This window comes from Peromyscus californicus, unplaced genomic scaffold, assembly GCF_007827085.1.
Source record: "Peromyscus californicus insignis strain IS unplaced genomic scaffold, ASM782708v3 Scaffold_17__1_contigs__length_78620276, whole genome shotgun sequence".
Classification (NCBI taxonomy): domain Eukaryota; kingdom Metazoa; phylum Chordata; class Mammalia; order Rodentia; family Cricetidae; genus Peromyscus; species Peromyscus californicus.
Window position 1 is genome coordinate 10,964,707 of NW_026294469.1, and position 14,206 is coordinate 10,978,912.

The 14,206-nt window shown below is 37.9% G+C and overlaps 1 protein-coding gene and 1 non-coding gene across 12 annotated transcripts in view; both read right to left on the reverse strand.

Annotated features, from left to right (window-relative positions):
* Positions 1 to 14,206, reverse strand: part of Trappc8 (trafficking protein particle complex subunit 8) — an 85,121-nt gene that overhangs the window by 21,158 nt on the left and 49,757 nt on the right. For all 11 annotated transcript variants that reach the window (XR_008219032.1, XM_052741615.1, XM_052741611.1 and 8 more), the window contains 7 exons: positions 12,470 to 12,694; positions 10,687 to 10,795; positions 7,988 to 8,182; positions 7,331 to 7,461; positions 6,478 to 6,552; positions 5,233 to 5,359; positions 2,607 to 2,761 (listed from right to left, as the gene is read on the reverse strand). Coding sequence is in view for 10 of the 11 variants with exons in the window: in XM_052741615.1 (XP_052597575.1) it covers positions 2,607 to 2,761; positions 5,233 to 5,359; positions 6,478 to 6,552; positions 7,331 to 7,461; positions 7,988 to 8,182; positions 10,687 to 10,795; positions 12,470 to 12,694 (1,017 nt within the window). In the remaining variant the exon portion in view is untranslated. The remainder of the gene's footprint in view (positions 1 to 2,606; positions 2,762 to 5,232; positions 5,360 to 6,477; positions 6,553 to 7,330; positions 7,462 to 7,987; positions 8,183 to 10,686; positions 10,796 to 12,469; positions 12,695 to 14,206) is intronic.
* Positions 5,527 to 5,687, reverse strand: LOC128113127 (U1 spliceosomal RNA). The gene has a single exon (XR_008219351.1). It is a non-coding gene; the product is annotated as a U1 spliceosomal RNA (small nuclear RNA).

The window sequence follows — 14,206 nt, forward strand, 5'->3', positions numbered from 1 at the left end:
TGGCCTCCTTCCAAACACTGCTCTCAGATGCACAAGGTTCAAACTGCCACACAATAACAAACATGACCAACACAAGCAGTTCCAAACACAGGATGGATGGGAACTGAAAAGCCGCTAAGTTCCACAAAGTTTCAGAGGGAATGAGAGTGATGTAGATGCAGGGCTCATGTACGAAGTTCTCAAAAAAAGTAAAATTATTAAGTTAAAGAAATACAAAAGTTGGACCTTTGGTTTTTCCAAACAGGGTTTCTCTGTGTAGCCCTGGCTGTCCTGGAACTATAGAATTCCAAACAAACATCTATGACTTTAAACTATAAAAGAGCATACTTAACATGGCATTTAAACGCAATCTGTCTCAATTTATTCCTGGGTGCTAATCTTACCTACAACCACGTGACGTCAATGAATTACCACTGAAAGAACTTAAAGCTGGGAGAGGTAAGTGGGACATTAGGAGGTTGGGCTTGCCATGTTAAAGACATGACATGACACACACCAAAATATGGAAATACCACTAAATCAAATAGGTAGTACACAATGGTAAACAGACAACCACACATGGTGGCCCATGTCTTTAATCCCAACTCTCAAATGGAAGAAGTAGGCTGATGATCTCAGGCCAGTCTGGCCTAAATATCAAGTTCCAGACTAGCTATGGCTAACACAGTAAGACCCTATCTCAACAAACAAATAATAAAAACTTGGGGGAAAAAAGTGTGGATATTTTTCAGAATATCAGTTAAAAGATGGCATCATGAGCAGCCTGCATCCCACTAAAAGTACTAGGACTAGAAACAAACTCTGTTCTTACCCTTGACATTCAGGAGAACACAGGCCTTCAATTTAAAACACAAGTATGACAGGCAGGGTGCCCAGGCACTGGGCAGACAAGGTGGGAAGACAAGCAATCCCAGGACAACCTGGGCTCCACAGACTCCACAAACAGGGGAAGGTATGGGCTGGAGTTCTACCTTCAAGCTCACATGGCAGGAGAAAAACCACCATCCTCTGACCTCACAAGCGTACTCTAGTAAGTGCATCCATACACTCACGCAAAAGAAATAATGTGAAGGAAAACCACAGGGAAAGGGAAAGAATAAAATGTTTAAAGCATATAGACATCAGTAAATAAGACAGAGTGGGTTCAACGGCAGAATTCACAGCAAGCACATGTGAGGCCCTGGGTTTGAACCCCAGCATCACAATCAGTCAATAAAACTTAACTAAGAAGTTTTAACTGAAAGAGTCGGTACAGAACAAAGAAACAACAAATAAAAAGCTAAATATGACTTTAGATAAATAAAAATCCTCAACATGATCAAAGATATCAAATATACATAAAATATTTATCAAAAAGAAAACAGCACTTGGGCCTGTATCCCCCCACCCCATTAAATTTTGCCTCTCTGCCTTTAAATGTATTAGATCTGAGCAGAATACATGCAGCTCAACAATTATTTCATCTTAATACACAACACTACCACCACTCAAACATGCTACACGATACTATTTTTTTTTTTTTTTTTTTTTTTTTTTTGGTTTTTTTGAGACAGGGTTTCTCTGTGTAGCTTTGTGCCTTTCCTGGGACTCACTTGGTAGCCCAGGCTGGCCTCGAACTCACAGAGATCCACCTGGCTCTGCCTCCCAAGTGCTGGGATTAAAGGCATGCGCCACCACCGCCCGGCACGATACTATTTATAACTAACTACCAATACTATACTTAAGACCACTAGGTCTAAAAACATAAATACCATTTTGGGATCATATTACAAGCACCTTTTCGAGAAAGGTGATCATACTTACTAACTTCCCTATCAGGGAAACTAAGAACTAACACATACAGTTTTAGATCTCATTACGGTACTTACAAACATTCTCCCATCTTCTCCCCCGTGCCCCTGGCCAGCCTGTACTCTTCCATGTCCCCACACAGCCTTTCAATCGACATGTCACATCCTATTGCTCTTCCCTCCTTCCTTAACACCTTTCTCTCATGGTCTCCTTACTAGTGGCCTAGCCTACAGTCCCACTCATCTCCACGCATATAGATACACTATAGGTCATTTGTCTGAGCCTGGGTTACATTCCAGATGCATTCATCCCCACATACTTGTATACTGCTTACACTGTCAATGAGCATTCACTCATATATTATTTTTATACATTGCAAAAGAGTCATCAAGTTCAATAAGCAAAATGCTGAGTTACAAATATTCCCCCAGTTTCTATTAGCATGTTGAGAATTCTATCTTACAGCATGACTGTGGTGGAATGCCAATTTGCACATAGCCTGACCTCTATCAATGAGAACCATTTAGCTAGTTTAACAATAGTTTAACAGTGCAGTTCAAATCTCAGCACTCAGGAGGCAGATCTCTGTGAGTTCAAGGCCAGCCAGTACTACATAGAGAGACACTGCCTTAAAACAAACAACAACAAAAAGTACAGTTCAATATACTATCAACAACCTCAACCTAAAATTAATTTCTATAAAACATCATCTGGTCTCGAAAAACCAAAAAAAAAAAAAAAAAACAAAAAAAAAACAAAAAAACATCATCTGGCTCTGCAAATTTTTACAGTCATGATGGGAAGAAGCACCATACCTCCAGCAGCGGCATCTCTTCGGTGACTATAGGGTCTAAACGTCGGTCAGGACCGTACTTGACAGACGTCTTTTCCTCCTTCGTGTTGTTAAGTCGAGGGCCCTGAATTTCTAAGTCCTGTCTCCCTCGGACTGACATACTCAAAGAATGTTTTCCTGAAATTAAAAAAAATCAATACCCTAAAAATAATATGACAGGTTTGATGATTTAATTTAACTTGAATATATGAATACTATAAATAAATACTATAAGTTTCCATAAATCCCATGTAATTGTTGAGTAACACATGTAATTACAACAGTAAGTATACTTTAATTCCATATTTAACATCATCTATGATATACTATTCAACATCTCATTTTGTTTTTGATTTACTTATGCTGCATAAAGGCTACTCATCATTGAATAGCAATCTTTAAAAACTAGTATCCTTATTCATCAAAAAAATCCAAGAACAACTATCTTTAGCCCAGTGGGTCATAAGAAAATATTAAGTAACATATTAAAAAATACAACATAAAAATAAAAAGTAAAACATAAAACAAGTCAGCTTTTTACTTTTACTCATACCAAATATAGCACTGTTTTGAAGATGTATAACTAGCTATATCTTCTCAAAAGGCTGAACAATGAAAATTCTAATACAGAAAGTTTTCTTTTTAACTTCTTCAATATTTATGTGACGTTTCACCCAAGTAAAACATGTACTCACATGTGTGAAAGAGCTAGGGTGGGCATACAACTCCATCTTTCCAGAAGGCTATTCAGGGCCTTTGGTCACTCTGACAATTCCAGATTAGATATACAATGTAGTGTTTCCATAAACTATTGTGCCCAGATCCCTATGAACATTTTCTGTATGAAAAGTAGCTACACTAAAATGTCATGAAAATTCTGTTTATAAGATGGGACTTATTTTAATGTTAATTCACAGTCACTGTTACACACTAACATAAATTATGATCTTTAATGTATTTTGTTTTAGTACCCTGTTAGCAATATTTTATGGACTATCAAAATTCTGTGGTACTAGATTAAGAGTTAAGTACCAGTAAGAAAGGAAAGTTAAAAAAAAAAATTTCAATACTCACTCACACTGCTTTAAAATGTAATAAATTAGCAAGACTACTTACAAATAACCTGCCTAACACTGCCTAACCTGCCTATCAAACAGGAAGCAGAAATACAGCACGAAAACTCAAAAGACCATACTCAATTTTTGTGTAGGAACAAAACCCACTGATTCACTCTTTCTTTTTTTTTTTTTTTTTTTGTTTTTTTTTTTTGTTTTTTCGAGACAGGGTTTCTCTCTGTAGCTTTGCGCCCCTGGAACTCGCTTTGGAGACCAGGCTGGCCTCGAACTCACAGAGATCCGCCTGGCTCTGCCTCCCGAGTGCTGGGATTAAAGGCGTGCGCCACCACCGCCCGGCTCTGATTCACTCTTTCTATTTGAGTTTCTCTTACGTCCAAGTGGAAATGTTAACTACAAGCGTGAAAGTCAGCAAGTGTTCCAGGAGACTCCCACTGTTAATAATCAGCTTTTATTATGAATGCTAAATTCACACCAACCACATGAACGGCAGTCAATTTTAATTTGTTAGAAGATACATCTACTAAAATAAAGTGCTGGAACTACAGCACTTTATTACAAACTCCCTTCACAACATCTTTTCAACCTAAACTCACCCGACTATATATTAATTATAGAGTTCTCCGAATTATTTAAAAATCAAGCAAAAAAAAAACCCACCAAACCATGTGAAGTGCATGTATGTATCTTTAGTTTTCTTCAAAGTCTACAGAGAATACTATTTAGGGCACCAAGAATATTAGTTTAAAACTAACTCTGCTCCTTTTGGGTATAGATAACAATATTTCCGGTGATTTTTTCCTATTGTTTTGTTCTCTGTCAGTACTGACGACTGAACCTGGGACCTCATGCTAGGCAGACGTACTACCAGGGAGCTACACCAATAGCTCAAATTTATGACTTTTGTTTTGAAACATTGTCTGGATAAACTGCTCAGGCTATTTTTGCAGGTCTCCTGTCTTAGCCTCCCAAGAAACTGGGATTACTGGCATGGACTGCCACAGGTGGCTTTGAGTATTTAATATCCAAAGACAGAGGAAACAGTGGCTTTAGTATGTTGTTTAATAGAAAGGAAATATTAAAAACAAAATATACTAAGGTGGTTTTGTACTGGCAGCAGACATTTCAACAAATAAAATTTAGTTAGTTAGAATTTACTAAATTGAGATCAGTAACAAAAATATTATCAAGGGAATAAAATCCCATACCTTTGAACCTATGCCAGAAGTTAGAATAATCTAAATTACATATGCTTATACATGTCTAAATGCCATTATATAGTAGGTGTGTCCAACCTGTAGCCCAACACATTTAAAATATTATGAGATTTTTCTTGGCAATAATTTTTTGTAATTTGACTATAGTTCTCAAATAGGAACTTTGTACATGACAACGTAACATGGGCAATGTCAAAAGGCTGGATATGCTTGAAAGGCACATTAGACCTATTTAGAAGAAAACTCTATTCATTCACTGTATTCTATGGGATGGTTTAAGAGTTACTTTTCTAACTGCTTATCGATGCTATAGCTTTACCTGTGTGACATCCAGGAAGAGCACCAATGCCATCTACTGTCACGGAGCCCTGAATAGTGCCAAGATTATACACAACTCCCAGAATGTGCAGCTCCCCTATGTGATGGGGAAAGAGCTTCAGTCTTGCCTATGGAAATATTGAAGTCATTCTTATTATGTTTTCATAGGATCTTAAATAGCACAGTATCTCAATTTTGGAATGTTGCAGAATTAACTTATGAGCTAAACTTTTAAATTGACAATGTTTCTTATGGAAAAGTATTTTTCTTATTTTTTATTTTAATTTTTATTTCAGGGGAAAACACATACAGTCTACCATTTGTCACAAATTATGCAGTGGAGTTTCCCCCATTTGGGGAAATCACAGGGCCACAGCAAATCCCAAGTGCAATGGAAGAGGCTTGCCCTGGGAAATCACTTTCTTAGTTGTGGTAGCTCCCCTGCTGGCTATGTATGGAAAAGCATCTTTCTTAAAAGAAGATCTGTAAATCCAGTAATTGTTTTGGGTTTTTGTTTTGTTTTGTTATTGAGCTAAGGTCTCATTATGTAGCTTTAGCAAGTCTGGAACTTGGTATGCAGACCAGGCTGGCCTCAAATTCACAGAGATCTACCTGTCTCTGCCTCCCAAGTACTGTGACTAAAGGTGTGCACCACCATGCTGGACAAAAAAACAAATAAAAAATTATGTCTTGATTCTCGAAAACACAATTTCTTTCTTTTGTAGTACTGGGACTCAAACGAGGCCTTGCACACACTAAAAACACCCCAGCCCTAAAAGAATACCCACAGACCAACTCTGGGCTAGGCATGGTGGCACATACCTTCCATCCCCACATTTGAGAGAGAAAGGGCCAGGCAATTTCTGTGAGTTCAAGGAGGTGAGTTCCAGGACAGCCAAGGCTACATACTGAGTTTCAGGATAGCCAAGCCTACACAGTGAGACCCTGTCTCAATAAATAAATAAACAAACAAATCTGCACACCTAAGTGTCTATACATTTGCCATACGAATACCAAGAAGTGGTGAAACGCTTGTACCAGGCTTCTCTGGAAACTTGTTCAAAGACAAACTACTACTTTTCTACTGATTTCTCTGGAGCAACTCCAGTTCTCTAATATTTCAAATTTTAGACTTAAAACAGCTCGAAAACCTAATAGCTAAAAGAATTAAGCTGATCTTTTAAATTTTGTTTTCGGTTTACAAGCTCAGAAAGGCAAAACAAAGATAAATGCTTAAAACAATTACCACTTTAGATTCTTCACTGTTAATTAAGAATTCTGAAATAACTTCAGTTCCAATCATTTCAGGTTCACCTGTAACCTAAAGAACAAATTATATTTTTAAAAAATATACATACTAGTGAATAAAACAACAAATCATTAACATCTTGCCGGCCAAATTTACAAAGAGTAACATCAACTGAAGTCAGCACCTTTAGGTGAAGCTCTGTGCAATGTTTTCCACCCCCACAGGAAAGCCTATCTACGGAAGGCACTTGACGTGTTTTTCATTTTGTTCAGCCTGCTTCCACTAAAGTTGCTACGTGATCTATTCAAGGATGCAATCATCAAGAGGACAAGACCCCAAGAGAAGTTCAATTGCTTACGGTTAACAATAGCCAAGGATATGAGGGTGTGGCTTGCCTAACACATGAGCGGCCATCTGTTTGACCCAAAATTCTACTACAATTTAAATTTAAAAATTCACCACAGAATTATTGTGATAGTAAACATGGAACTCTTCACACTAACTAGTAGATGACAGTAAGATAAGTCTATGAATCATCCGTGACAGTTTACATAAAAATGAAGTACTAGACATTTTAACACTAGAAAACACAGACCAAGCAACATGAATGAATAAAGCAACATGAATAGAAGGAAATACAGAAAGATGAGCAAAAAACATAAAAATGAAAACTCAATATAAACAGCAAAATGTTACTGTAGATGTTTCTAAATAGCAGGAAGATAGTTTTAAGATGATGTTTTTCTGTGTTCTCACATTTCAAGAGTAAGCAGAATAAAGAGTAAAACAGCGACAGACTGTCGGGCTGTAGCTGAGACACACACATCACAGATACTGGTTAGTGACTTACTCGTTCTCTAACTGTTTCAATGTCTTTCCCATTGGCATCTTTAGGCTGAAACCTCCAGAGCAATGACAAGTCGGACAGCAAAAGTGGAACTTTCAAAGGGTTTCTAAAGGCCACTTCCACTGTAATTGGCTCTACAGAAAGAAAAGGCTACGTTTAGTAACTTTCATAACCCTGACCCTGCCTCTAACACCCTTCTGTCTTTTTGCCTAGACTGTCTTCTGTCACCTTATACAGTTTGGAAATGACTTAGATGTCCCTAGCGTCACTCTCTTGGTGCTCCAGCACCATGTAACATACATGGACATTAGAGCCCCACCACTTGCTTACAAATGCAGCTCAGCACATAGTGAGCTATCTTTGTGCACATGGCCTGCAGCAATGTGGCAGATCATAAACTATCTGGAATTTGCACTAAGAACAGAAAGTCATGAATATACACTTCAGTATTGGGCTGGAGAGATGGCTCAGTGGTTAAGATCACTTGCTGGTCTTGCAGAGAATCCACAAGGCAGCTCCCAACTACCTTTAACTCCAATTCCAGGAGATCTATCCTCCTCCTCTACCCTCCAGGAGCACTAGGCACATATGTGGTGCATATACACACATGCAGGCAACACATTTATACACATAAAATATTTTTTAGTTCAATTATAGCACCTTCCACAACTGCAAGTGGAAATCTGGAGTTGTCGGAGTAACTGTTCAAACAATACTGTGTGGGGTAGAAACTGGATGGAATTACTCCTTTATTAGCCACAGCCACAACATGCTCCTCAAGTTCTCGCCACTGCTGAGATGACTCAGAGTCATATTCTTGATCAAGACTTATATGAGTAGCCGCTTGCTTTTCACCTTAAAAAAAAAGGAAAAAGAAAGCACATTTCACACTTAAATACATACACATGAACATCTGCCTCATATAAAGCATATTTCAAATAAGAACCAGAGGTATCCAAATATATATACATGTATATGCACTCTTGCCTAATTTCTAATTCTCTTGATTCACAAATACCTATTCTCTAATCCTAGCTTAACAGCAACTTTGCTCTAATACTGGTATTTTTTTTTTCTGATTCTGAAATAATGTTATTTTCCCTAACTTCCACAAATTTTACATAAAATATTTCAACATACAGAAAAATAAATAAAACTGCTTCTAGATAAAAATTATGTTTTTGACTCAGTGGCTCTTGGAGCTCAGGCTAGCCTGTAACAAGCTATAAAACTTAAAGATGACATGAAACACGTCTTCCTGCCTTCACCCCCCACGTGCTGGGATCAAAGGTATGACCACTACTCCTGGCTTATACCTTTATTAGTTTTTTATTTTATTTTTTGTTTTTCAAGACAAGGTTTCTCTGTGTAGCTCTGTGTCCTGGAACTCGCTCAGTAGACTAGGCTGGCCACGAACTCAGAACTCCACCTACCTCTGCCTCCAGAGAGCTAAGATTAAAGGTATGTGCCACCACTGCATAGCGTTTTTTTTTTTAAATCTAAATATTTTTATTTTATGTCTATGGGTGCTTTGCCTGCATGTTTGTCTGTGTATCACTTATGTACCTGGTACCCATGGAGGCAAGAAGGCTTTGAAATTCGAAGAACTGGAATTACAAAACGGTGTGAGCTGCCATATGGGTTCTGGAACCCAGGTCCTCTGGAAAAGTAGCCAGTGCTCTTAACCACCGAGCTATTTTTCCAGCCCCACTGTTTGTATCTTAACTATTTTTTTAATTACATTTATTTATTTCTTTACATGGGGGATGCATGCTTGGCACAAATGGAGGTCAGAGGGCAACTTTTGGGGATCAGTTCTCCCCTCCCTCCATGTGGCTCCCCAGGACTGAACTCAGTCTTCAGGCATTGGAGCAAGTACCATCGCCTCTTGAGCCATCAAGTCAAACTCATATCTCAAAAATTTTTTAAGTCAACTTTGATCTCATGAGCCTGATTTTTATTTTATTTATATATATATATAAAGCATTATAGCCAAAGTCAATGCCCTCTCTCTGCATTCCTCCCAATCCTAACATCCCCATCACTTCTGCTGGTATCATTTCTCTTGGAGCTCAAAATGTATCACTTTCAGACATGTTTGCATATTTTTCTTATAAATTTTATCAGAAGTCAGAAGTATACACATAAACAATGCTTAGAACTGGTTTCTGTATTTAAAATTTAAGCTGTAAATGATTTTTTTCACTCAACATTATGTTCCATTATCCAAAGTGAAACATGAAGAATTAGTTCATTCAGGCCCTGCAGCATATATTCCTTATGTAAATATATCAAAATATTTTTGCAATAAAGAAAAATCATGATGTAAAGTTGACTTTAAAAAGAAAACATCAAATTAGATTTGAAAGAGAAACACACTGAGCTGAAATGTAAAAGTATTTATGATGACAAAGCTTAGCTCGAACATCAGTATACCCAACCTTTAGTCTAACAGTGAATGCCCTTTCAAGCCTCAAGCCCAAAAAAAAGATCCTGTATTGATTTAAAAGGGGTGGTGATGTAGCTTAGGTGGAGGGTGTTTGCCTAACACACAAAATTTGATCCCAGAACCACATAAATTAAGCATGGTGACACACGACTTATAATCCCAGCACCTGGGAAGAGGCAAGAGGATATGTTCAAGGCCATCTTAAGGTTCACAGTAAGTCTGAGGCCAGCCCGGGCTACATGGAATTCTGTTTCAAAAACATTTTTTTTTTTAACCTTTAAAAATAAATCTTACAAGCAGAGGAGTAAACCATGTTGTCTGCTTCTACATGTTTCCATAATAAAAAAGTTGAAGAACCTAAGCTAGGTGGAGTGCTGCACACCTATAACCCACACATGAGAGACAGAGGCAGAAGGCTTACTCCAAGTTCAAGACCAGCCTTCTCTATAGAGTTCCAGCTAGCTTGGGAATCTTGTCTCAGAACAGAAAAAAAAAAATCAATTAAAAACTACGTTATATACATGTTTATCACAATATGATTTTATATAAGCAAAAAAACTAAAATCAGTAAATACAGCAAGGGAATGAATGCTGTATTTAAAGGTGCTTTATAATAGGCACTGAATGGCGTCTATGACAAATATTTAAGATGCTTGCCAAGGGGAAACAGTAGTGAGTACTTCCTGAGTGAGAGAAGTCGCTGTAAAGAATCACACCCGTTTGGTTTTTATTGTTTTTAGTTTTTGGACTGGAAAGAATAAGGTAGTGGTTATACTCTAATGACTGGACAATAGGGGAAGCAGCATAAAGCCATTTTCAACTACCCAACAGCGTTTCAATTTCTAACGGGAAAAAGAACACTTCAAAGAAAAAGTCATTAGGTAACTAGGCCAAGTGAGAGTTTACTAACCATCTGCTGGTCGTCTGTCATGGCCAAAGAAAACCCGTGTTGCTGAACTGTTAATGTATGGTAAGGGAAGCTGTGGTAAAGGGCCATCTGGTGACAGCTGATTTACATTCTGGGAGAAATACAACAGAAGGAAAAAATAGTTTTTAAGAAAGCTACATTTTTTTCATGTTTCCTAATTTTTAATACACAGGTATCAAATGTTACACAAGAAAATTTAGACATACAAAGACTAGTTTATATGCTATATCAGAGTCATAAACGATTACAATTGAGAACTTTAGACATTATTTACTCTACTTCTAGAGAACTTTCCTAGCCTATAACTAACTCCCGCTAATCAGGAGCCTCGGCCTCAGAGCAAGTACAAAGTTGCCTGAGCAACTCAGCAAGACCCTATCTCAAAACAAAAAGTAAAAGGGCTGGGAGACGGCTCAGTGGTAGAGTGCTTATCTAGCAGGCACTGGCCCCTGGTTTTAACTCCCAGTACTACGTTTTACAATAGAACCTCCCTCAAGAGTACTAAACTAGTTAAGCTTTTTGTTTTGTTGCACATTAAACTTCCAACTGTACTTTAGTATGAATTGTGCTTCTTGTTGAGTCATTATAGCGTCCTATCTGCCAATTTTTAACTGGTCTGACTCTGAATTAGTAAATCTAAAAGAGCAGTTATTTCCTGTGAGGAAGATAAAATAGTCAACCTTTCACAGGTCTTGAAGGGGAGGGTTTAAACATCCTAAGTGTCCTATCAAACAGTGATTTGTGGTTTCTATCCACCTAGAATACAGTACAACACTTGCTGTGAGTCGACACCTCATCTTTTATCAGGAAAAGGAGCACATGAATCTAAGGATAGTAGGAGGATCCATTATTTTGTAAAATCAGCTGCAACCCTATAAAAATGTGATAAAATAGGGCCAGCACATACCCACAATCCAGCACTAGGGAGGTAAGAGGCTGGAGGATCAGGAGTTCAAATTCATTCTCAGATACACAGAGAATTCTAGGCCAGTCTGGGCTATGAGACCCTGTCTCAAAAAAAAAAAAAAAATAACAAATAAGTAATCCAGAAATCTTAAGGCATTTCTTGTAAAGATTTCAAAATACTCACAAATAAAAGCCATGTGTGGGTGGTATACACCTGTAATACTAGTTTTCGGAAGGCTAAGGCAGGAGGGTGAAGAGTCTGAGGCCAGCCTAGCTAAAGACTGAGACCTATCTTAAGAAAAGGGGCTGGAGAGATGGTTCAGCAGCAAAGAGCACTGGTTCTTCTTCCAGAGGACCAGAGTTTGATTCCCAGCACCTTCATGGTGGCTCACAACTATCTAAGTAAGTCTTCAGTCCCAGGGGATCCAACACCTCTTATGCATCAGGCATGGATGTAATGCACAGACATACAGGCAAAATACCCAAACACACCAAATAAATAAATAGATAGATGAATAAATAAAATTTAAATTAAAAAATAAAAAAAAGAGGCTTTAAAGTGAAGGAAAGGGGGAAGTGATACAATTCTAGTTTATTATAAGCATTTAAAAAAAAAGAAAGAAAAGCCACAAACCACATTTACTGAAATATTAAAATTCTCTTTCAAAAACTGTGTAAGGGCCATGTAGTACAGAGCTATAACCAAGAAACCGTCCACAAATTTTTATGACAGGTAATTACATACTCTGCAATAAAGCCATTTAATTATATTCTAAGGGGCTAGTAGTAAGCAGGCTTTTTCCTGAAAATAATAATTTAAGAACAATTTTAATATTTATTCCTGAAAAGAAGTACTTACCTTATAAACATAAAGGTATTCTCTGAGAAAGGCCCCTTGCTGAGCAGCAGACTGTTTGCTTTCATTGATTAAAATATGCCTGAAAGCAGACACAGCATTGTCCAGCTGCCTCAGCGTGTAGGACTGGCGCCCAATGGTAAAGTTGATGTGATCCTCTGCCAGAGACCAGCCTTTTCCTTTGTAAACTTGCATGGCTTGACAATAGCAGCGCAAAGCATGCTTCTTCTGTAAGAAAGTAAGTGAAGCACGTACTATAGTTTAAATTTGTCTTAAACTGGAGAAAACAAACACAAACACACACAGAGACATGCCCAAGTATAAACAGGTAACTGGCTCACCCACTACAAGAGAATGTGATAAAGAAAATGAAGCTAACAATTACGATGATCTCCTCACAATTACACATTTCTATGTGGACATAGGTTGGGTTTCCTCAACCATCCAGTGTGAGTGTGTATGTGTTTGTGTCTGTTCTTATACTGTTACCCCTTATTTCTCTGAGATTAACTTCAGAGGAAAATATTTCACTGATCAGTTTGTCTTTATTTATTTCAAATTCTTTCTGTGAAGAGGTAAGGTATAATAGTCGGCAGTATCAACCTGATTGGATCTGGAATCACCATGGCAACACACCTCGGGAGTGTCTATGAGAGTGTTTCCAGAAAGCTTTAACTGAGGAGGGAAGATCCATCCTGAATATAGGGTACCATCCCACAGGGCTTGGGTCCTATACTGAATAAAAAAAGACAGAGGGCCAGTGAAATTGACTGCTCAAGGAATAGAGACACTTGCATGCAGGCCTGAGTTAAATCTCCAAAGCCCACAAACTGACAAGAGAAAACTGACTCCAAAGAACTGTCCTCCGATCTCCAAAGGAATATGACAGTATGTGAGCTCACACACATAACAATAAATTAAAACTTAAAAAACAGAGGAGAGAGATGGCTCAGCAGTTAAGAGCACTGATGATGTTCCAGAGGACCCGGGTTCAATTCCCAGTCTGTCCGGTGTCCAGTCACACCAGGATAAAAATTAAAAAATAAAATAAAAATAAAAACCAAAACACAGTTCCAGAAAAGTTAAGTAACCAAAATCGGGCTGTTTATACATCAAGATTTAAGCCTGTATCTGTCTAAATCAAAACCTCATGTCCTTACCAAAATATCTAAAAGCAGAATTTATTTCAACTTTTAGGATTAAATATAAAAGGTTAGGGGGAGGGCAAGAATCATCAGAAGGTAAAGGCTTGCCACCAAGCCTGAAAACCAGTTTGAACCCAGGGGCTCACACTAGAAGGATAAAAACTATGTCTGCACCGGGCAGTGGTGGTGCACACCTCTAATCTCAACACTCGGGAGGCAGAGCCAGGCAGATCTCTGTGAGTTCGAGGCCAGCCTAGTCTACAGAGCAAGATATAGGACAGGTACCAAAACTATACAGAGAAACCTTGTCTTGAATGACCCCCCTCCCCCCCACAAAAAAAAACTATGTCTGCAAGTTGTCTGACTCCACACATGGGCATACACAACAAATAAAGAAATAAACAAAAATGTGACAAAAATCTCAGCACTTAGGAAGCAGAGGCAGGAAGATCTCTGAATATAAGTTAGCCAGGGCTACATTGTATGAACTTATCTCAAAAACAACAACAAAACTGACAAGAATACACTTTACAAATAAATGAAAATAAACAAAAAAATAAAAAGACTGGTTTTTATACTTAATTATGTATGCACA